The sequence below is a fragment of the Sebastes umbrosus genome, chromosome 20, assembly GCF_015220745.1.
Source record: "Sebastes umbrosus isolate fSebUmb1 chromosome 20, fSebUmb1.pri, whole genome shotgun sequence".
NCBI lineage: Eukaryota > Metazoa > Chordata > Actinopteri > Perciformes > Sebastidae > Sebastes > Sebastes umbrosus.
Genome location: NC_051288.1, coordinates 21,331,407 through 21,355,774, shown reverse-complemented (window position 1 = coordinate 21,355,774; position 24,368 = coordinate 21,331,407). Strand labels below are relative to the sequence as shown.

The window sequence follows — 24,368 nt, the reverse complement described above, 5'->3', positions numbered from 1 at the left end:
CTTGCCCCCGCAGCTCGTTAAACGGCATCCGGTTACAGCGTTCTCCCTCAATACTGGATCAATTTCTAAAATTGTTGTCCCCATTAGTCACTTAGGCACAAACACATGGGAAAATAGGGTACAGGTTGAAAATACCGAAGTTACCCTTTAACCATGTATCCTCTAAGTCTGATTAGAAGCTGCTAAATGGCAGCAGGATTACATTGCAGCAGGGTGTGTCTCTCTGAAGGCCTAACATGAGAACATGCCTTTGAATTCATCTGATATCTCACTTGATGCACTCCGACCTTTGGCAGTACGCAAAGAGAATGCACGACGAGGGAATGCTGCAGCCGCAGTTGTGTACTGTATATGTTGTACGTATGTGTACATGTATACCTTGTATCACATGTACTATACAGTACATGTGCTTCAAAGATCAAGTCAAACTAAGTCTGCAGCATCTTTTTCTTATCTAATCAGAAGAAGAAAGAGTTTTGTGTGGGTGTTTAATATGATTTTGAGAATTGATTTAAAAGAAATGTGGGGATGACAATTCATTTCACAGTATGTTGTATATTTATTGTGTTGTTTCTGTTTTGCGGATTGTGACCTTGTGAATGTTTCTTGTACTCAGGTCTCTCTTAGAAAAGAGATCTTAATCTCAATGAGACTGCCTGATTAAATAAAGATCAAGGAGGACCTATTATGCTTATTTTCAGGTGCATACTTATATTTTGTGTTTCTACTAGAACATGCTTAGATGCTTTAATGTTCAAAAAACGCTTTAGAAAAAAGCCCAGTCTGTTCTGATTGGTCAGCTGGCCGACTGTTGTGATTGGTCAACCAAACCAAACTCTTTGGACTCCGCTCCAGCTCCACTCTAACTAGCTTTGTTTGAGGACGTGCCAAACTAGCTGCTAGGCAGGTATTATGCAAATGTGTTACTTGATGACATCACCATGTTACGGAAGAAAATGCGGAACTTCAAACAAGACAGTTCAGGAGCAGTGTTTCTGTGGGGGAGAGTAACTCCCTTTGGCGTGGACTTTTGTAACTTTACATGGACAAAAAAACGATATGAGACACTAAAGTAAAGAGAAAAAAGCACAAAAGCATAATAGGTCCTCTTTAAATAAAAAAACAAAAATAAAAAGTTTTTTAAATTCTCATAGTAGTAGCAACCCAGTGGGCAAAACACACAGAGTAGGGTGTCACCAAAACCATCAACAAAAGGGCAAAATTCTACCATGCTTCTAATTTCTAGGGTTGTCCTCGACCAAAGAAATACTTTGTCGACTAATCACTCGTCAATTCGCCAATCAGTTGATTTAATCGACAGATCTGTAAAACTGAATTTCTCCACAGAGAATCACACAAAAGCACCACTTTAAATCTTGTGTTCACCAGAGATGTGCTCATAAGTTTCTTGGAAATAAGTCATTCAACATGAAAAAGGCATAAAAAAACGACTAAAGAAATCTTAATCAACTAAGACCGAAACGACCAATTAGTCAACTAATCAACTAAGAGAGGGCAGCCCTACTAATTTCCAACCAAAATTTGCCATTTGCTCTCTTGTGGCACCTGCTTCAGCTCCCACAACTTGCTGGCAGAGTCAATGTTGAAACAACGTGTAATGAAACGAACTGTCACATTAAACGTCCAAACTTCAGGCTTCTAAATAAAGACATCAGCAAAAAACTTTACTGGGAACATTCATGTCAAAGAAGAACAGGAGAGCTGTTCTGCCTTCAGCTTCAATCGTGGCAAGCTTCCCCTCTCGGAGACAACGGCGTGTTTGGAAGGCTGTTAATCGTGTGGCAGAAATGGCCTCAGTCACAGAGTCCATCTGGACCCAGCAGCCCCAGTCCCATTTCCAACCCTTGTTCCCAGGCTGCCAGAGTCCAGCTGTGCACAGTCTCCCATCAACACTGACAGACACCTCTTTGTACGAGAGGACATCGACTACGACCGGCTATAAAAAGGGTACAGAGGGAACTGTGGCAAATGGAACATTTAACAAGTGATTAAAGGGAATGATGGGGGAGGAATATGGAAAAAATAAAATGGAAGGATATAGGAATTAAGACACAGATGCTAACTTCCTCCCCTTCTTTATTTGTCTTTTTTGGCACTGATACGATTCGCACATCAGCCGGCCACATGTTTAACATGCCTCATTTCACACCCTCACCCCTAAGTGGCACCAACATGAGGAATGCCGAGTCCTTTTCCTCATGATTAAGGCTCCTCTGACCATTTACTTGCATCATGATCATGAGTCATTGTGCAACCATCTGAGGTTCCTATCATTCATGTTCCCTTCCTGTCTCGCCTAGATGACAAGCACGAGCTGCATTTTCCCTAATTTGGGGTGGAGGCCTGTGTGTGTGTGAGAGAAATATACACGCCCACGGTGAATAATTCAACTCCTGAGTCAGCACGGAAACATTAGACCTCTCTCCCCTTTATAAACGTTTGGCCCAAAATAGCCAGAATTACAAGCACCAAGCCGGTTGTAACCTCAGAGCACATTGTTAACTCAATTTACAGATACTCGGAGCGCTTTAAAAACCTCATATGTGTGTGTAAAACAACTTGTAACAAAGCTGCCAAAATGATTCCAAGGTCGTTGGGAGACAGATCAACAGACATGGAGAGGACACGAATGGAGGAGTTAATGGAAAGCAATAATTCGGAAGATACGCTGCAGCCAGGAGGATTTCTCTCTGTCAGTAGCGAGCACTCCACCAATCCCGATGACTCATACCTTCCAACACTGGCCGAGAACCAGTCAGAGATTAAAACATGAAGGACTTCATGCGCAAAGAGAAGTCCTTTGTATATCCTCTATTGCTCTTTTTGAAGTTTCTTCCATTTCTTTTCCAGTTAAAAGGGTTTTTTTGGGGGGAGTTTTTCCTTATCCGATGAGAGAGTCGTTCTGTAAAGGACAGAGGGAGTCGTATCATGTACAGCTTGTAAAGCCCCCTGAGGCAAATTTGTGATATTGGACACAAATAAAATTGACTTCACTTGACTATATCTCAAGAACCGTTCATCCAATCAACTTGACGCTTGGCGGGTGCAAGCAGCCATACCGCGACAACGCTGCAAGCAGCACTTATGGGGGCCAAGCGATCAGCCCATTCTGGACGGGCATGCACCCTGAGTGGGCTCTGCACTAGTGTATGGCTAAACATAATCACTTCCTCGAAATAAATGGCACAGAACCACATGCATCTTTGATATGATCATCATGTTGCATGACAGTATGCAGAGATTGTGGTTTCCTCTCCAGGCCTCTCCAGGCCTCCCCTGTCCTGTCCTCTCCTGCCCTGGCCTGCCCTCTCCTCCGCTCTGTTGCGCGCCACAGAGTGGCTCCAGTGGAATGTGATGACCACGGACCGGACAAAGCCCTGCATTCATGACCCCTCGTCCCACTTTGGAAGTTTCGCGACTGGGAGCCTTGATCACAGAGTGTGTGTGGGGACGGGGGACGGGGTGTCCGGAGTCCATGCACCCTTCGTCTGTCCTGTCAGACGCGCGTTGCCCACCCCTGCACCGCCACATGACTGCCAGCCGCCACATCAGCCTCTATCTTGTTGTAGATAATGTCGATGCCTTTCACAGTTAAAGTTAAAGCTGGGGACACATCAAGCCGACATCAAAGAACTAGCGGCGACGAAGGCCACCAGCTGCGTCGCCTCACATCGCCCTTGGTCTTGGCCAAAAAGTTGCACTCAAACACACCGCAAAGGCTACAGCCGACGGCCAACTACCGCGTTGATTCTGCACCTGCGTGAGATGAAATAACTCTCCACACCAGCAGGTCACGATAGTCTGTATTTGTCAATCAAAAAGGAAAACCTTGGCTTGCTTTCCTCAGGTTTGTTTCTCTTCTCGTGCACTGATTCGTTTAAGCTGAACAGCCAATCAGAGTGATTTCTCTCGCAGACGGGTGCCGCCGCCGATTCAACATGCTGAATCATCCGAAAGAACTCTAACACGGGCAGACTAGAGCCGACGATGCAGGACACACCGAAAAAACTAGGCCGACGGACGCTCACCAACGGCCCCAAACTGTCCGACGGCCGACAGTCGCCTTGGTGCGTCAGGGCCTTAAAACCCAGAAACAAACACTTCTTTAATGTTTCAAAGAGTCACAAACAAAAGCAGCTTGGGATGTTTCCTGTCTGCATGTGTTGTGATTTCATCGGAAGAAAGAGAATAATTATCTGTGCACTTTGGAAACAGGTGGCAAGAAGAAGTGGAATCCATTCTGTAACATCTCTTAACCGCTAAAAGCCCACCATCCATTAAACTTAATGGTAGCACGAGAGAGGTTAATTGCTAGTAATGTGTGGAACAGAATTAAAGAAAGCTAAATCAGTGTGTTTGCGTGCATGGAAATGTCCACTTCGATGCTGCTTCATAGATAATCACGAGACCAGACAACATAAACAAAGCTACACATGCATCATCTGCTGCCTGCCGGCCGTCCTGTCTGTCTCTACTTCCTCTGTCTAAGTATCTAATACAGTATCCATTTGCCTCCTTTGTGTCGGTAATATAATAGAGCCCTCGGAGTGCCTCGGAGGCTTCTCCTCTTAACGTGTACACATCAAACTGCAAACACAGTCGTCACCATGCAACCCCACACAAACATGCACAAGGCATGCAAGCGTATCAATAGCTTCTTATTGCTATGCAACATGTATATTCTTGATAGACATTACTAACAACTGTACACTGATGTATAAATAAACATATGAATCTGGCTCTACTTAAAGAGATATGTCCGGTGATAATCTATATTTTTCTTATTGTCAACAAATCCCATCAAAAGACCTACAAACAAATATTCCCTGTGTATCCAAAGCCTTATTCCTCTGTACCATAGAGCTCCATTGTTCTCTAAAAATGATCATAAACACATCAGTGAGCCACACCATTGCAATGGGAGACAGGTTCCTTCATTGCCATGAACATGGAGGATTTCAGTAGGAACCAGTGGGCTGAGAGCTGAGTGCTACAAACAAGGTCACGCAGTGTTTAACGGTGGCTCATGTGGTGTGAAGAGGTCGATCCAACCTTGCAAAGTGAAGCAATGTGGTTCCTTAACAAAAAAAACAACCCAAAAAACCCCCACTAATTTTCATTAAAACGGTTTTGCACTCCACTATTCTTCCAAGTTTTTTTCTCGGAAATTTACAACTTTATATTCTCCCCCTTCCCCAATATTACAGTATTTGTTTTACCTACAATGGCCCTAATACACTGTCTAATACACCAATTAATGCCATTTTGAGATTAACAAAAAATGTCTTTGGACACATCTGAAGGCAGCCTTCTCAGTGTGTGTGCTAAAGTTAGCCAACACCTGGGATGACCACTAAACTAACATTTTTTATTTATTATTTATTTATGCAAGTTTAAAAAATGTTGTTCTCTCTCTGAAACAAGGAGATGCTGCTATCTGCTGAAAAATGCTGTTGTTAAGTGCAAAAACTCTTTTTCATTCATAAATTGTTTTGTTTTTTTACAAAGTTTTTTTTTTGATTACTCGTAGACATTTATTTAGTTGATCCTTTTTTTTTTTTTTTAAATAAGTCCATTGTAGACAGAGTGCAGATCTACTTAAGCAAACGTAGACAACACAGATAATAAGAGTGTTAAATAAAGGTTTATTTAAGATCAGCAATTTTGTTTATTTTGATTTATTAAATTTTGCGGTATATTTTCAGGTGTAAAAAAAACTTGATATCTGCATTATATATCGGCCACCCTGATCTCTAAATAACGGTCGACCACTAAAAGAAACTAAATGTTATGCTCTATTTAACTACCAATTACCATCACATGATTACAGAATCATCAAATCTACTGGAAACCAACCCACGCCAATGTCAGCCTTTTCATTTGAGCCGCTCTGAAAATTGCATCATTATCATTAAGACTGACACAGATAATTAAATCGGAGCCCTTTTAGAGACTGTGGCTTAACTGGCTAATAGAGTCTAATTGTTTTTGTAGGAAATTAAGTTGCAGTGTGTTAAACTAAAGAGGTCCCACTTTCGTCTTGTTGCATTTCTGCTGCAGTTTTTGCTCCACCCCTGCAAGGAATCGCTTAGAAAAGTCAGATTTTATCAGCTCATGTGGTCAAGTTTTGTCAACACCATGCATACTTTGAACTACTGGAAAAAGAAAAAGAAGAGCGAAGTGAAAAGTTGAGGACTTACACACAATAGGTAAAGGATAGATAATGAAGAGAGGTGGATCATGGCTCCAAGAGTAAACAGACCACACACCAGCTGTGTCTCAAGACCTAAGATGAGCCCAGGAGCCTCCTGTGATTTTCCCATCTGGATGCACCATTATCTCAGTGGGGGATCTCTAATACGGTCATCAGATTTAATGGTTGATTTCCTCTCCAGGTGTGGCCACCCTCCTCACAGACTGTTCCATCCACAATTCATGAGAGGAAACTGATGCCTTCACAATGGCCTGTGTACTCTCGGACAGAGAGAGAGAGAGAAGCTGCTTGTCTGGTTCACCCATTGAACTGTGCAGTTGGAAGAGCAAGCAAAGCACTACTGATTTTAAAAAGAGGAAGCTGTTGAGCAGGAAGCGTGTCAGGTTGACATAGAAAGTGGTGGGTGGTGGACGGGTGCGTGGGTTGAAGTAGTGAAAACATCAGGGGCCAGAGACGGAACAGAGAGGGACATGTTTTCACTGGGTGTGACTGTTTAGAGAACACTTCTGACCTCTTCTTGTCTATTCTTACCTGATAAGATCAAGGTCAATGGTGAAAAGTGAAGGATGTGTTAAGGCTTTAAGGAGCGTGTGTGAGTGTGGAGTGTGTGTGTTGCTTTATAAAGCAAGAAAGTCCACAAGTTTACATGCTTCTTCATCAGTGAGAGAGTAAAGTAACTCCTGGGTTGTGATGTTACACTCATTAAAGGAATAGTTTGAGTGTTTATAATATGATTTGCTGCCGGCCCCGTCCACAGCGGTACATTGCTTTGCTCCCGTGTCGGTACTCCTGTCTGCTTCTCCAAACTGGGGGCGTGCCAACCGTCATCTACTGTAGGTTATACACTGACTATGGATAATAACTTCATACAACCCCACTTCAAAACACCCAAACTATCCCTTTAATGTTACAGCTAACAGGCCAGATGTTTGTTTTGATGGTGGGCTGCAGGATGCTGCCTGGTAGCTTATGAGTGTAGATTGATACTGAGGGGTTTGGTGGCTTAACTACTTGCTTTATGTTTGCAATTATTGGCCATCGCCATATTTGGAGAGAGCGCTGCTACCTTATTAAAAGTGATCTGTGGTTTTGGAGACATATATGTAAATGTCGGGGGCGGTTTGTATCTTCCAGTATTTATATTGTAAAGAAAGGACATGAACATAAAAGGTGTTCATATCTGAGAAAGAGAAAGGTCCGTTCTCACTTAACTGACCGATGAAATCTAAGCCCCTCTGTGTGCTGTCACCTGAGAGCGCTGACAGGAGGCTCAGTGCATCATTTATTTTGTCCGCTCTGTCCAAATGTGAGCATTCACCGCATGTCTCATCATCCAAGCCAAAATGAGGCACATCCAAGGGCCAAACACTTCTGCCAAACCACATGACATAAATTATAGAAATCATGATACTTTTCCTTTCATGCTTGGGTCACTTTTCATCCCCTAACTGTACGGTTTAACTGCTAAGTGGCTGTGATACCATACCACATACCGAAAAGGAATCATTTCTTAGATAATGGACATTTCAGGCTTTTTAATTAAAAACCTCTTATCTTTTTTCATTCCTACGGGTATTACAGCATTCAGTTCAGTGTCACTGTGCTCTAAGTGGAGTGGACAGCATGCTTGCTCCCTCAGACATTTCCACTATGCAGTAAATTCACAACATACTCTCATGGGCCACAAGACAGGAGTATATATAGGCCCCTCTAACATTTCCCTCACGTTCTGAGGCCGGTGGGGAGATTGACGAGGAAGCACTTTTCCAGCGCGCACTTGCAGCTCTATCCAGGGGAGGAATTTCATACGAGGGCTGGCTTTTCATGCTTTTCTGGGGCGTATTTATAGCGGCTGAGGTCAGGGCGGTAGAGGCATGTGGGGTGGCCTTCTTCAACCTAGCCATGTTAAGTGATGCCGAGGCCGCGGGGGTGGAGCAATGACATGTCGTTCCATTCTAAATCTAAACCTCCATGTTTATGACAATAGTAGCCCGACCACGAGGTGCAAAATAGTGCGCAGAGCGGCCTCTTTGAAGCCCTGTCCTTTTAAATACTGGACACGGAGGAGGATTCAGAGAGAGAAACATAAACCTGCAAGCCAATCACATAGCCGCCATTAGTGAGCTTGAGATTACACTGTATGCAGTTACATGTGGATAGCACAGATACTGTACAGTGACATTTTGAACTGGAGCTTGACCTTCAGGCTGATAATATTGACAGTAGGGCTGTCAATCAATTCAAATATTTAATTGAAATATTCGCATGATTGTCCATAGTTAATCATGATTAATCGCAAATTAATCACACATTTTTTTATCTGTTGAAAATGTACCTCAAGTATTTAATACTCAAATATGCTGCTTTATGCAAATGTATGTATATATTTTTTCAGTTAACAACACAAAACAATGACAAATATTGTCCAGAAACCCTCACAGGTACTGCATTTAGCATAAAACATATGTTCAAATCATAACATGGCAAACTGCAGCCCAACAGGCAACAACAGCTGTCAGTGTGTCAGTGTGCTGACTTGACTATGACTTGCCCCAAACTGCATGTGGTTATCATAAAGTGGGCATGTCTGTAAAGGGGAGACTCGTGGGTACCCATAGAACCCATTTTCATTCACATATCTTGAGGTCAGAGGTCAAGGGACCCCTTTGAATATGGCCATAACAGTTTTTCCTCGCCAAAATGTACCATAAGTTTGGAGCGTTATTTAACCTCCTTTGCAACAAGCTAGTATGACATGGTTGATACCAATGGATTCCTTAGGTTTTTTAGTTTCATATGATACCAGTATCTTCACTCTGAGCCTGTTATGACCTAAAAATCCCAAGTTGTGTTCATAAAAAGAAACATTTAGAACTGGAGCTCGACTGATATATTGGCAGGCTGATAATATTGATAGTATCAATTCATTTGTTTTTTTGTCCAGAATTTGCCTCAAGTACATTGAATACATTTTAACTTTTGCGGCAGGTTTCGGACAGACCATATGCACTGTGTGCCGCAGAAAATAAGTATATTAATAACTGATTTATGAATACAGCTTTGTTTATACATTTTGCTGAGTAAAAAAGTTTGACAGCATTTAACCGCTTTTGTGAAATATTTTGTTAAAAAACGTAGGCTAACATGATTTTGTTGCGTGGCATAAAAATGACGTGCGAAATGAGGCGTACAAATGACACGCAAAAAGGCTAAAATGCGTTTTCATGACGCGTAATGTCCTTGTAATGTCGTGCTATTTATACTCCTTCCCATGACATCGGGTTGGTTAGCAATATGCAAAAGAAATAATATGTATATGTTGTTCTGTGATAAAGTTAGACCAGCTGAGTACCTCCTGGCTACAGCTCTGCTCGTCGCTGTAGTGGAAACCAGGCTATCATCTGTCCTGCAGCCCTCCCCCTTCAGGACAGATAAGTGTAAATGATCCTCACTTCCAATGGTAGGTAACACAACACAGATTATTATTCTGTGCTACAGGGGTTTGTGTGGACTCTTCCTGTGGCATGAATCATTAAACAGGTGACTGTAATCCATACAGACAGCTCGCTTCTCAGGGTGACGGCGAGCTATCTGATGCTGCCTGGCGACCAACTGAACTCCTGTGCTTTTGAAGACGGAGCTCAGATTGCTCACCTTCGAACGAGAAGTTTGAAGGTAGATGATCTAAAATGTGAACTTGCCAAATAAAAGTTCAGCAGGGGACAACTTGCAGAGCAGCATCAAGTCCATATACAGCAGCTATGGGGGATTATAGTGCCAAGGATTTGTTATGTGTGCTTCAATAGATGTGTCCATTTGAGTGGGAGCAGCTACACAGAGAATAAAAAACTAATAAAAAAAGAAAAATTACAAACATAAAAATCTTATCTACACTGTAGTGACATTTTTTCCAGTGTATGTACTTGAACAAAGTAAAAGCACCTACGCACCATTAATCTGAGTGTTTCAGTAACCTATGGCAACTGCTTCTGTGACAACAGAAATCTTGGACGGGCCGGCTCCTGCAGCCGAGGACCGTGCACAACCATTGGCTGGCTGAATGAATGACTTGCAAACTTGTCTATCTATTATGCATGCCAGTTTACCTTTAGTGCGTTCTTGAGCTCATTTCCAGGTAAGCACAGCTGAGAGGAACAGCAGCCTGCACTGCATAGAGACTCTGAGTGTCCATTTGTTCATCTTGGTAAGACATTTATTTTTCTGATTTGATGCTTTATTGTCATTTTATTCTTGTTTCTTTTACCTATTGACTTTAATGATACAAAAAAACTTTGATTAACCTGTGAGTATAGACTTATTATACTGTATTCAGGCTGTTCTCATACACCGAAAAGTAAATGCACTGTAATTCGTATATATCCCAAAAAATCAATGCATATTTAATCCACGTAATCATGAATCAGGAAGTATAACAAGTGACAAATTCCGCGTAAGGAGGAGGTCGAGGTGGATGGGTGGGTCCAAAAACACCAGACTTTCGTCCAGGTTATGTCACATTATGTCACTTCCGTAGTTATTTTAACCCAAACCACGATTTTTTCCTAAACCTATCCAAGTAGTTTTGTTGCATAACACCTAACCAAGTATTTCAAATATAGTTATTTTAACCCAAACCACGATCTTTTCCTAAACCTAACCCAGTATTTTTGATGCCTAACCCTAACCAGGTTGTTTCCTGTGAAGTTTATTTTGAAAAGACTGTATGCATGTAACGAGTGGAAATTGACACGTTTTACTGGACATTCGTAGGAGAACGCACAAATAAATGAGTAATAACTTAGGAAGCGTTGTATGAGGATACATTGCTGTATTTCATGTATTTCAATTGAAGCTGATACCTGTTGTCAAAACTTATTTTATGCACCAGGAACACCCTGAGGGGTGTCAAAAATGGAGCTGCTTGGATCCACCCTAACAGCCACATATGCTCGGCCAAAAACCAGCCACTTCCTCCCCGCCATCTCCACCATGGCGTCCAGCTATCGCAACACCCAGCCGGCCTTGGTCATGAATCCCAGTGCCAACCTGTGGAGGACCAACAACTACTTCAAAAGCAACAGCTCTGTCCCGACCCAGTCTTCCATACAGCGAGAGAATTTAGATCTGGTTCGAGCCAAGACTATGTTCTACCCGTCCAACAGGACGGCGATGTCCACCCGCTACACTCCCGACGACTGGTACAAGTCCAACATAAGCAACTACAGGGAGTCCGAGTCGTCCCGGAAAAGCGCGGAGCGACTGAGAAGAGACACCATCAGGCTGATGCAGGATAGGGATCAGCTGACCAGACGAACCCAGGAGACTACCAGCAAGAACATCGGCGAGCGGCTCAATGACGTTGTCTTCTGGAGGTCTGAGCTGAGCCACGAGATCGACAACATGGTGACAGAGATAGCAGCACTCGCTGACGTTAAGAGGAGGCTGGAGAGAGCCTTGGCAGAGACAGAGGGGCCCCTTCAGGTGAGGGTGGAATATCTGAATTTGTAGTTGTGTTATTGGAACATTTTGTAGGAAATATTTACATTTCTATGAGGACAATTCACATTGTCCTTGAAATCTTTACATTCGGGTCAGACCTTTTGTTCATTGCACTCATTAACATTCATGTGTATCATGTCTCAGGGTATGTCACGGTATCTGTGACAAAACAGTTTTGACTAGGGTTGCCGGTTTAGTTGTAGCAACAAAGTCTGTCTGGTCCACTTTAAAATGCAGCAGTGCTTTTGCTGTCTCTTTAAAGGGGAACAATGGCCATTATTAAAACATTGACATTACACTGGAGGCTATATAACATGATGGAAAAATACTGCAACTTGCTCATGTATGTGCATATTACAAGGGCGTGTCGGGAAACCACAAGTTGGCAGCGTCATCATGGCAAACATCAACTGCGTGTCAGTGGTGATATGAATGGAGTATAGAATTTCAAGAACATTTACATTATAAATAATCATACAATCATGCAGATTGCAACCAACTGAAACTTCTCCCATGTACCAAGCATGTAGGAGATCTATGCTGGCTGTCGCGAAAACGTGAATGGCGCCATCTAGAGCCAGTGTTTGGTTTGTCCATTCTTGGCTACTGTAGAAACATGGTGGTCGGCTCCCTATGTAGATATAAACGGCTCATTCTAAGGTAACGAAAACATAATGATTTTTAGTTTCAGGTGATTACACACTAAAGAAAACATACTTATTAATATTATACTCTGCCAATAGATCCCCATAAATGCTACACACTGCTCCTTTAATTAGTCACCTGCGTGCCCTGCTAGAGAACCTCTGGTCATTTGTCTCACCCAGAGTGAGTCAACTTGATCTGGCTGGAGATCTGGTGACACAAACACCTTTGCTAAGCTAAGATCATATGGCAAAAGGCTTCCTTAGAGACGTCTCCACATAACTGAAACTGGAGAATGTAGCTGATACAATGCACTATATATATATATATGCATACAGGGACATATACTGTACTTATATAACCATACCTGCTCACCTTTTGACCTTTAGAAAATGCTCCTAATTACACTCATTCTTTTATCATACAACCATCTCAACCTGTTTCAGTCACGATCACTTTGTCAATAGGTGTCTCAAGAGTGTTTGTACCACAGAGAGAAGCGGATGTCCATCGATCTGGTACATGACGACGTAGAGAAAGACCTCATAAAGGTAACATTAAAGCAAGAATGTGAGTATGTGTGACTTCTGAACCTTGGAAAAGAAATAAGCATATTTTATTTACCTGCATTGCAACAAGGAAGTGGGAGTCATCAAGTCATGTCAGGAAAGGATGAGGAGACATCTGGACAGAGCCATAGCTCAGTTGGCGTGAGTCTGAAAAATCAAATTAGGAAGTATTACTAAATGCAGGATTCTATTTAATCTCCAAAAACTGTGACGTTTGACATGCATTTGATATATAGTTTTGTTTCTGCATTGCTTTGTGGGGTTCCTCAGGTCAAACCGAGCTGCTCAGCATGAATTGGAAAGGGACATGAGTGACAAAGTGACAGCTCAGAGGATAGATGACAGGTGTCACTATCTGAGGAACACATCAGACGGTATCGGCTACTACAGAGGGATTGAAAGACTAGACCCGTCGTGAGTTTTATCTGATCAAATATTAACTGTTTCATTTCGTCAAACAGCTGCCGACAATTTCTCATGTTTGTTTAAACCAGCTTGGAAGACCGGACTGGGCTGTTCAGTTAAAATGCTAATCACAGAAAAGCCTTTGACAGCCGGAGAAAGTCAAATTGGCTGCTGCCCTATTTTATTATCAAATTAAGTTTAAACACAATAATGAGTCTGCAGCGAGGCTGTACTGTAGCTACTTAGGCACAGTGGTGCTTTGAGCTAACTGCTGACATAAGCATGTTAACATGCTCACAATGACAATGCTAAGGAACATTGTTTACCAACTTACTTTAGCATGTTAAAATGTGTTAAATAGCACTAAACACAACTGAGACTGATGGAAATGTCATTAGTTTTGCAGATATTTAGTCATTTGGACAAATATTTAATTTGTCCAATTTTGACCTGATGATGGCGCTAGATGAAAAATGAAGTCATCACCAAAGTTATGACAATTCATCATGAATGTGTGCAGCAAATTTCATTGCATTCATTACTTGTTGAGACATTTTACTCTAAAAAAACACAAATATGAACCTCAGGGTGGCGGTAGAAAAGTCAGGGGATCAACAAAGTCATTAGCCTTCATCCTCTGGGAACCACGAATGTGTGTTCAAAATCCCATGACAATCCATCCAATAGTTGTTGAGATAGTCTGGACTAAAGTGGTGGACCAGGACCGATATTGTCTTCCCTATAGAGCCACATCGCTAGCATGGTTAGAAAGTATCTGACAATGTTTTTGCCCAAGTGTTCTCCATGTATAGTATCTTCAAAAGCAGTGAATCAACTTCTGAAAAAAACGTATGTCGTTCTTTTCCACCTGTCAGACTCTCCGTGCCGGACTCGTGGTCCAAGTTCACAGACGACAACATCCTGCACTCCCAAAGCGAACGAGCTGCCTCCCACAAGCTGAGGGACGAGATCGAGATCCTGCTGAGCACCACGTCCAACGAAATGTGGAACCAGTTCAACAACGCCAACGTAGCCTTCACAAACCGCATATCAGAAACCGCTGACGCTAAGAACAGCCTGCAGACGCACCTGGCTAAGGTCTTCACCTATTTCTACGTGGTCTCATTTCATGAAAGACAATAGTTTGTGTGACAATAGTTTCACTATGTAAAAATGAATTAAAACAGCCTAGATTGTGATAAAGTGGCTATAAAGAGGCAATCACGTGGAGTTAAATGCATTCACTCTCTTCTATCAGTGGGTAACTACATTTGCCACTTTGATGAACACAGAGATCATGTGTTCGCACCATTCTCCTTTCTTTTTTAGACTCGGTACAAATTGTACGTGTGCTATACTGTATATCTTCAAAAAATGTGCACACAAATGCAGAATGTAAAAAAAGATAACTCTCTATTGTCTGCTATATGGCCTGTAGGGGACATATGTCTTGTCCGTAGTGGATTACGTGCATGTTTACTGTAAAACATTCCTGTCAAAAGAGAGGAATGGCGATAAATGCCCCTTTCATTGCTTGTGCCATTCAATGGATCCCATTGTTCTCGGGTTAATTGCCGGGAGTTACATTTTGAATCCACATCAGCTGTTGGATGGGTCTGAACACTGACAGCAGCTGTGATGTGAAGCACACGGTCCATAATAAACCTCTGTCACTGCCAGTTGTAAGGAGTAGTGATTCGCTGGAATTAAATTACATTTAAATGGGTTTGGACAGAGCAGGCCACTGTGCAGCACTTTGCTCAGCTGATTCAAAGCTCACAGTGTACAATGTTTACTTGTTCTCTGCTTCTACCAGTCAGATTCTCACCGTTTTCCCCCCTCTCTCTCGTCAATAGTTCCTAATTAACACCCTCGACACCAGCTGATCTGCTATTTTTATGAATGAGACACTACTACCATGATTCAACAATGAATTTTATTCATGTCCCCCTCACCCAGACTCTGCAGGAGATCTTCCAGACAGAGATGTTGATTGAGTCTTTGAAGAAGGCCCTCAGGGACAAAGAGTGCCCGCTGAAAGTGGCCCAAACCAGGCTGGAGGAGAGGACCCGCAGGCCCAATGTAGAGCTCTGCAGGGACAACCCTCACCACAGGTACTGCAGCTCTGCAACTTTGCCAGTGGGAAATTTGCACAGACATTTTTCCCTAAAATCAATCAAACAGTTTGAGAAGAACGACTCATGGTTCTACAACTGTCTTACAATATATCTTAGAAAAAATACTTAAAGGTCCCATATTGTAAAAAGTGAGATTTTCAGGTCTTTTACATTATAAAGCAGGTTTAAGTGCTATATAAATACTGTTAAACTATCAAAACGCTCAATATGCGGAGGAATACACACAGCTCGTATTCAGAAATTGCACGTTTGAATGAAGCCGTTAGGGCTTTCCGTCCTTTTGTGATGTCACAAATATACAATATTTAGACCATTACACGGTTTTAAACGTAAACATTCTAAATGTGTCCCAGTTTATTTCCTGTTACAGTGTATGTAAATAACATCAGCTGACAGGAAGTAAACATGGACCCAAACTGTTGCCTAGCAACGCAATTCCGTTGCAATTCCATTGAAATGCACTAAAACGGAGCGTTTCAGACAGAGGGTACATACAGGTATATTCAGGCAGACAGTATGAGGAAAATAATATGTTTTTTGAACATTACAGCACATAATCATGTTCTATTAGGAACACAAAATACAAGTATGAACCTGAAAATGAGCATGGTATGGGACCTTTAAAATACTTTTAACAGTGAGCTGCTTCTCTTCATCCGTCCTCGTTTAGACTTGTGAGTGAGGTGAGAGAGATCGAGGACACCATCCATAAGCTCCAGGAGAGGCTGATGGAGGCTGAGAACACTCTGCAGAATCTGGTCAAGACCAAAGTGACCCTGGAGCACGACCTGTCCATCAAGGCCAACTCACTCTTCCTGGACCAGGAGAAGTGCATGAGCATGCGGAAGAGCTTTCCCAGCATGCCCCGCCTGGTGGGCTACACCTAAATCAAGAGGAGGGCCGTATATAATTCTCTATGGCTGTTTTAATGGTTTTGGAGTGATTTTGAGGGTGTTGTGGGTGATTTGAATGTAAACTAAATGACTTAATTTTACAAACACTGATGTTAAAATCTGATTATACACAGTGGATTATCATAATTTTGAGTATTGTACCTGTAACGTGTTTACAAGATGTATAAAAAGAAAAAAAACAAAACTTGAAATGGTGTACTGTTGACCCTTGATTTATAATTTCACCCTTGCTTTTTACTATTTCTCTAAACCACAGATCTGTGGTCTATCACTATGGTCTTATGTTGGCGACAGGCCACGGCCCAGTGGAAGCCCAAGTGACAGTAATCCCCAAACAAATAGCCGGGATTAATTAGCTCGTGCGACACGTCCGTCTCGAGACAAAGACAAACACACACATGTCTGAAGGCTCACTCAGATCTGTCAGCAGAAGCCGACCTGAATGTCCCCTGAAGGGAGCGCTGACAGGGAAGAGACTGTTTTGAATCAAAGCATACAGCCTTAGTCAACTGGTAATGTGAAGGACATTTGTGTTTTTACTAGGGCTGTTGCGGTGAAGGAATTTCCCCTGCGGTGATAATTATTGGCTCAACAGCATGATATGTGATATTATTGCCTTTTTTAATTTGCAAATTACTTCATTTATCCTGATTTTAGTGCTATATAAATAAGCTTTACTGTGACGCTATGATTAAGTATATACTTGCTTTTTAAAGGACAAAAATGGCAGTTTTTAATGCAATATTATGTTTTGTGATACTGTATCTCAAAAACACTGTATTGATTTTCAAATAATAGTTTACATGCAAATTGCATTAATTCAGTCAATACTTTATTTAATTTGCAAAGACATGCGCCCTCTCAAAGTAGTGCTGTGATGCTGTATGTTAGAGGGAGTGTGATAAATGCAGATCTCACTGTTCTGATTGCATAAAAAAGTACAAAGATACTATTTTATGCATATTGTGGTGTGTTCTTTATACGACAGTTTTCCTAAAATTAGATTTTAACCCCTGTATCATGATATGTATTGTATCGCCAGATTCTTACCAATACACAGCCCTACTGTTTATTGTTAAATGCAGAACACAGAAGGGCAATGAGGTGCAGCATTTTACCCAAAGTTAAACATTTTTCAATTCTTGGTGACCAGAAAACAACACCAAACGTGCAACGCTCAGCGCAGAATAGACGCAAAATACGCCGCTCTCCCATTACAAAGAATTAAAAAAAAAAAATGTGAACATAGCGTTTGTGGCGGTTGCTTGCCATCCCATGCGGCTGGCTTGTCAATAGTACGGCATTGCAATATTGCGACAGCCCTAGCTTTACCATCCTTCTTTAACGAGCCATTACTCAGCGCCTCACCCACAGGAGGAGCTGTGCAAACAACTTCTACAGTAAGTTATGTATGAAACCCCGCACCCATCGTATAGGAGCCCCGTGACGCTCACTTCTCATTGGCCTCTTTCTTTCACCCTTGGTCATCTGAAGTTAACCCCAGCTTGATCCCAAACACATTTAAAGAGAGTTTCATTTAATTTAGTTTATTCAATCAACACCTTTCAGAGCCAGAACCAACTCTGAACACACATATCACACTTCTTGACCCAACCCTCCCACTACTTCTGCACTTCCTGTGTCACCTTTGGCTTCACTGAGGAATGTAAACTTTGCTCGAATCAGCAATACTGTTTGAGTTTCACGTCGTCTACACAGTCAACAGTCGCCACGTCTCCAGTCGTTAAATTGATCACCACTATCAGAGCAAAGGAGAGATCACATCTCAAATGAATTCTTTAATTCTCTCCCCTGCAGTAAATTACTGTTGGATATCTTTGATATCTTATAGCACCAGAGGGATATGTCTCGGTTTGAGTGAGTGTCTGCAAACAAAGTGAGTGGAAGTTGGAGACAGTCGCTAGCCGGACTTAAATAGTAATCACAGATAAGAGATTCAACCTGGCATCTGAGCTTTTCTCAAATCTATCATAAAATCCAGGTCCACCTAAATCCTTTTAGCATTTAAAGTAAAAGCATGACAACATCTCTCGTGTAAACAGAGTAGTTTCGTTTTACAGATTCCTAACAGGAGGGAGGGAGTGACCGTAAAGATAAACCACTCAGCGCATGTGTGTGTAACTTGCACTTTGATTTAGGTGTAATGTTTTACAACTGTATTGTGAGTCTCCGTCACAGTGAGCCTTCTCTGCTGTGCAAACAGTATTGTGTTTGACTAAAACCCTCAGCAGCAAGTCAATGGTCTCTGCCATGGTTTCCTACGAACATGCAGTGTGTGTGTTTAATGTGTGTGTAGGCCCACTCCTGTGCCCAGGCACATTCCTGAGCCCCAGCATTGCAAAGAAAGGCCCCCTGTTGTCTAGCTTACATCAAAAGACTCCCTGCTCTCATCACCTTGTGATTAAACACACTGACAGATAGCACGGAGTTGAGGGTTTTCTACCTCTCTTATCTGTCCCCTTTTGCTTCCAAACTCCCGCTCAGAAATACATAAAAACCATGAAAAGTCAGTTCACTTTAAGTGGAATGAACCCCCGTTTCTCTGTCTCTTTGAGGTTACGGGTCTCTGTTTGGACGGGACACAAATAGGCCTTCCCATTTGACCTCCTCTACCACCCCCGCATATGGGGAATGTACTCTGGAATCCTCCCCGCAGTCCAAACATATTGGCGGTTTATTCTTAACGCCCGTTCTCGTTATAGATGCCCTGTGCCCCGTGTTATTTTATATTTCTTACATACCACCATACCATACTAAAGAGCTCGGCGACCGACTGTTTCTTGCTCTGGACTTCACTGAGTGTGAATCATTGAGGGAGAAAAGTGGTAGAAATCATGGAGACTGTTTGCTTTACTCGAAGTATGTCAGTTTAACAATATATTACCACTGATTACCCCATTACAGGCATTTCATTCTTACTTTTAGTGTTTCTTAAAAGGTGCTCTATACAATATTCAGAGCGTTAATATAGCAGCAAACAACTATTTGCTGTGTAAAGATATGATATATAGGAGTAATGTCTACCTGAGCAGAGTTCGAAGTCACTCCCCCTCTGTATGTGTTGTAATCCAAGTTTTCCTGTGTTTTGTTGACATAGCCGGGCCGGCCGCGTGTGCTGTTAGTACATGTTCGTGCATGTAAGCGTGCCCTACTGGCTAGCTCACGATCGCCGCCCTGCACTGCTCTCATATGGCGGTTACAGCTGTTAATGCTGTCCCAACCGACGCTGCCGTTGCGGAAGAGTAGCACCCACCGTCCGGTCCACACCCAGGTTAACACTGTTAGCTCTGTCAGCACTGTTGCTGTTGTTTGCACTGTTAGCACCGTTATCTGCAAACCACCCGTTCAGTCTTCGCCATGTTGAGAGTCGTATGGAGGCAATAGAAATGCTCCTTATCTCGCATTTAGCACCTTTAAAGGACAAACAAATCTATTGGTTTGTATTAATGTTGACAAAACAGTCTTAGTCGATTAGTCAACTAAATGGTCATTTCGTTCGTCGATTAGTCGGTTTTTATGCTTTTTTCATGCTGAATGACTAATTTCTAAGACACTTATGAGCACATCTCTGGTAAACACAAGATTTAAAGTAGTGCTTTTGTGTGATTCTTTGTGGAGAAACTCAGTCGACAAAATCGTAATCGTGTGTTAGTCACCTAAGAATTTCTTTGGTTTATAATCCTACAGGAGTTGTATTTCTGGCCAACTGTCCAATATTTGCCTGCTTTTTTATCTCTGTTTTTGTCTCCACCAATACCAGAGAACATTGTGGCTCATTATGTTGCTATATGTTTGACTTTCTACTCCAGCCTTTAGGTGTTGAGTAAGTAGCGTACAGTGGGTTCACCTGAGGTTTCCTGGTGCTGCTGAAAACAGGGTTGTTGAGAGTTGTGAAGTTCAACCATATCATCACATTAAATGTGGATCTACATCTACGATGAAAAAACAAGAGGCTGAAAAGCTTTGTAGAGCTGCAAAGTTAAATGACAATTACAATGGTTTATGAACCCAATCACATCACACATACTTATCTGATTCAATGTTAATATAAAAATGTTGATTGATTCAGGTTTAGCTGTCTGGCATACTGTGTCTGTGTTCAAATCAGTCTAAATCAATTTTAAAAAGCTATTTCCCTCGGATGCATGCTTTCCCTTTCAGACAATACTATTTGAAGCTGCTACTCTGCACAGGTGATTTGTCAAGTCCATCCTCTGTGCCAATTCAATTTAGGCCCTTCGTCTAATACCCTGATGCAGTAACCATAGCAACCAAGTATAATTAAATTGAATCCTCTCCAGAGCAGACGGTCTCTTACTTCATGAATCCAGCTTCAACTTCAATGTTAGTAAAACTGCACGATCAACATTAATATAACACATGGAAAATATCCAATTACAATGGGGATGCACAATTGTATTTAAGCTAATTTGCCATTATCATAGACTTATATTGGCAACAGGGGTATAAAGAAACAGAAATGAATCATGAAAAAAGGTGTCTGCCTGTCCAAAAGTATTTTGGTGTGACTATATTTGGGACAAAATATTGCTTTTAATTGGGACAAACTCAATTTCTATAATTTTTGAAGCGTGAATGCAATCGCCAGAAGTAAAAAGCTAAAGTTAGGCTATAGACGAACTGCACCACGGTCGCATGAACGCCAGTATACACAACAAGGTGGACGAGTAGGCGTGATGAATTTTAGTAGTCTCATTTAGCTACACATAAAAGCTTCAAAATTCACTAGTGGGGTATTTACTGGCGTATTTAATATCGTAGAACAAAATGTTAACATCTCTTCAGCTTGTGTTAACTACAGACCTTATTTCAGGCATCTAACTAAAAACCAACTGACTTCCAGACGAAGGAACTGGATGTGCTAAAATGCTAACTCCTTTCCAGGTTTTAGGACTTCATGTGATCCCAAATATAGGAACATGTTTTTTTTTTTAAAAGAGAAAAGAAAAATGTTGTAATAATTGTTATCCAAATTACCTAATATCCAAATTACCTAAAAATGTTGTCAGGGGATGATGACTTTTACTGTAAATCTAGTTTAAATCCCTCTAGCTTGAGGATATGCAACATGTATCACTTCATCTCTGGTCGTCTCAGTTCAGCTCAGTTTGGACTGAACACTAAACATTCATGGGAACCAGCTCTTCCTGCCGTTTCTGGATCTGTTCCAAAAACTCAGAGTTTTCTCAAGAGGCTGTTTGGCCGCTCCGTCGTCGGGCTGTGAGGACTATTACTGTTCAAGCTAGGACGAAACAAGAAAAGAAACTAAGCGGGAATCCGTTGAGTAATCTGCCTGTTACGAGTTAGAGAGAGGAAGCTGGAGACGGACTGATAAGATGCATTATTCTATGTGGTTTTCCATCCCAACTGCCAGCCTCACATACAGTGGCTCTGTGGTTGTGTGTGACTGTCTGCTGATAACCTGCTCACATGAGAAATCTTTGCCTCCCTAAACTTGTATCCAATCAACGTTTTATCCCCCCAGCATTCTGCGCATAACTGTGTCTCCAATCAGGGAGGCGAGATAAGCCAGAGAAGCCTAACCAAAGGTCAGAGGTCGACCACGAGACTGGTACATACGGCAGCGCAATGTAGAGTGGAATTCTGGAAGAATCCATAACATTGATCTGTGAGTCTTCACATTCTCCACAGAAAGAGGAGTGGGTGGATAACAGAGCGACGCAGAAGTCCGGATACAGTACTGCAGTCTTTCCTGCTGAATCATAGTGGGGTGAGGATGACGGGGAGTTACGCTCTGTGGTCTGACTTAAAGAAATGGAAAAAAAATCTAATCATGAGGCTTTATCAGGGAACAATGGGAACAAGCACAGCACAATCAAAAAAACAGAAGTGCTCAGAAATGCACTTTTTCTTCATCCGTTTTTCACTTTGTCATGGATTGTGGTGACCTTAAAGTCATGGGTATACATCTCTCACCATTTACAAACTGATCATCACGGGGTAATGTGTGAATCATGACCATGTGATTTCAGTAATGTCAGAATGACACAGGCCTCAAGATTCTTCAAAATATGTTTTCATGCCAGGGTTTGCTGACAAGCTTCATTTCAAAATGAGCAATGAAATGATGCATGACCATTTCTACAGATATTTAAGGCTTAGAATTAGAAATAAGTTACTAATTTATTAGCATAGATTTAATAATATAGCAATGACCAAAGTTGAAATCATACTACAGAAATATGTATTTGCCATTTTGAACATTGATTTACCACAAGACCCATTGTTTTATATTATTTATTATATATTATATATATGATATATATACAGTATGAAGCAACACATTCTCACTCCCAACTTACCAAATTCCGCCGTTTGGTCAGTGCCTCTCAGCATTGGAAACCGTTGTGCGGTAGCAACAGCATGTGACTAACCAACTAACTCTAATGTAAACCCACCCAGGGCGTTATTTGACGGTCGGAGTAAGTGACTTACCACTAATAGCGTGAGCGTCAGCTAAGGGAGGGTGGGAGGGGTTGATTGATGGGTCAAAGAAACGCAAGACTTTCAACCAGGAGACCGCTGTTTATGTCCTGTGTGAAATCTAAAAGTAACGTTGACTTATTTTGTCACGTTGAGTTGCTAGAGAGTGAAGTTAACGTCACCAACGACTGTTTCCTAACACTAACTGAGTGGTTGTGTTGCCTAAACCTAACTTCCTGTGAAAACAGAATTTTATTTTGAAAGGACACTATGCATGTAACGAGCGTGTATTCACACAAAAGTAACGTAAGACGGGTACCCTGTGCGTCCGTCTCTGATGCCGAGGGGCACTGACCAAGCGGCGTTATGTGACGAATCGGGAGTGAGAATGTGTTGGGAAAAGATAAAGCCTACTTGCTGTATATCTTTTTATTGCTGGCAAAAAATTATAACTTTATCTTGGCTCAAACCACCGACACTACATCAACGGCAGACAGGTTAATGAAAGTGTAATTACTTATTTTAGATTGCCAAAGTAATAAGGTGCTGTACCCAACATCTGTCTCTTTTAAGTTTTTTTGAGACTCCTCTCTATGTGGATGCACACAATGCTATGATTTATCATTTTAATTATAATGTTTGTTTGCCAAACTGTGAATAGTTCCTTTTGTAAAAATGTCCTGACAACGTAGCTTTGTATATTCCAAATGTACAAAAGTGAATAACATTTTGTTCAAAAACAAATATATACATAGCAATGACATGACAGCTTTGGTCTGATTTCAGAGTTAAACTCTTCTCTTTTCCACCGGCTGCATTTCACTATTATCTTGTTAACTCGACCCACAGGCCGCCTGTACTCACATCACAGGCAATCTATTGTGTATTTAGTGTATTTTAAGGGACAGGGCTCGGTTTGTGTCATCGGTTTGTGTCATCGCTCTGTGTCTCGTCTGATTAAAGTGTGATGACAAGACAGCTTAAATCTTATCGACACACAAACAAACACACTGTGTTTACCTCCTATCTGTCTTTCAACCAGGAGACTGGCATTTGTGTTCCAAAGTCTTATTTTGAAGTTACGTTTGTGACGTGTTTTCCCTACTTCTGTTACATTGTTTCTGTACGTATTTTACTTAGTTCACGTAGTTATTTTGAGTCCAGCCATGATGTTTTTCCTAAATCTAAGTGAGTGGTTTTGTTGCCTAAACCTAAACAGCGGCCGTTACTGTAGTTTTGTTGCGTGGCGAACAAATGACATGCAAAAAGGCTAAAATGTGTTCTCATGACACGTAGAATGTCCTTGTAATTAGATCGGGTTGCATGTGTATATGTTTTCAACAACAACATGCATTTATCAAACGTATATCTCTTGAAAATGGCCGGTTTACCTATTTAAGACAATATAAGGTGATGTTGGAAATGACAGTTAAAAGTGGTCAGAACATTCATTTATGCACATCGCCCCTCTCATGAT

At 41.6% G+C, this 24,368-nt stretch overlaps 1 protein-coding gene and 2 long non-coding RNA genes across 4 annotated transcripts in view; 1 reads left to right on the top strand and 2 right to left on the bottom strand.

The window, feature by feature from the left end:
• Positions 1–24,368, bottom strand: part of LOC119479272 — a 209,292-nt gene that overhangs the window by 22,439 nt on the left and 162,485 nt on the right. For both annotated transcript variants that reach the window (XR_005204652.1, XR_005204653.1), the window contains exon 2: positions 13,004–13,095. This is a non-coding gene — a long non-coding RNA (uncharacterized LOC119479272). The remainder of the gene's footprint in view (positions 1–13,003; positions 13,096–24,368) is intronic.
• On the top strand, positions 9,010–16,575 carry tekt3 (tektin 3). Its single transcript, XM_037754667.1, has 8 exons — positions 9,010–10,439; positions 11,124–11,716; positions 12,847–12,930; positions 13,019–13,089; positions 13,219–13,362; positions 14,229–14,451; positions 15,313–15,467; positions 16,162–16,575. Exons 2-8 carry the CDS (start codon positions 11,147–11,149, stop codon positions 16,376–16,378), a joined length of 1,464 nt encoding a protein of 487 aa, XP_037610595.1. The 5' UTR covers positions 9,010–10,439; positions 11,124–11,146; the 3' UTR covers positions 16,379–16,575.
• LOC119479273 lies at positions 16,271–24,148 on the bottom strand. The gene is made up of 3 exons (XR_005204654.1): positions 21,441–24,148; positions 20,184–20,763; positions 16,271–16,374 (listed from the first exon to the last, which is right to left on the bottom strand). It is a non-coding gene; the product is annotated as an uncharacterized LOC119479273 (long non-coding RNA).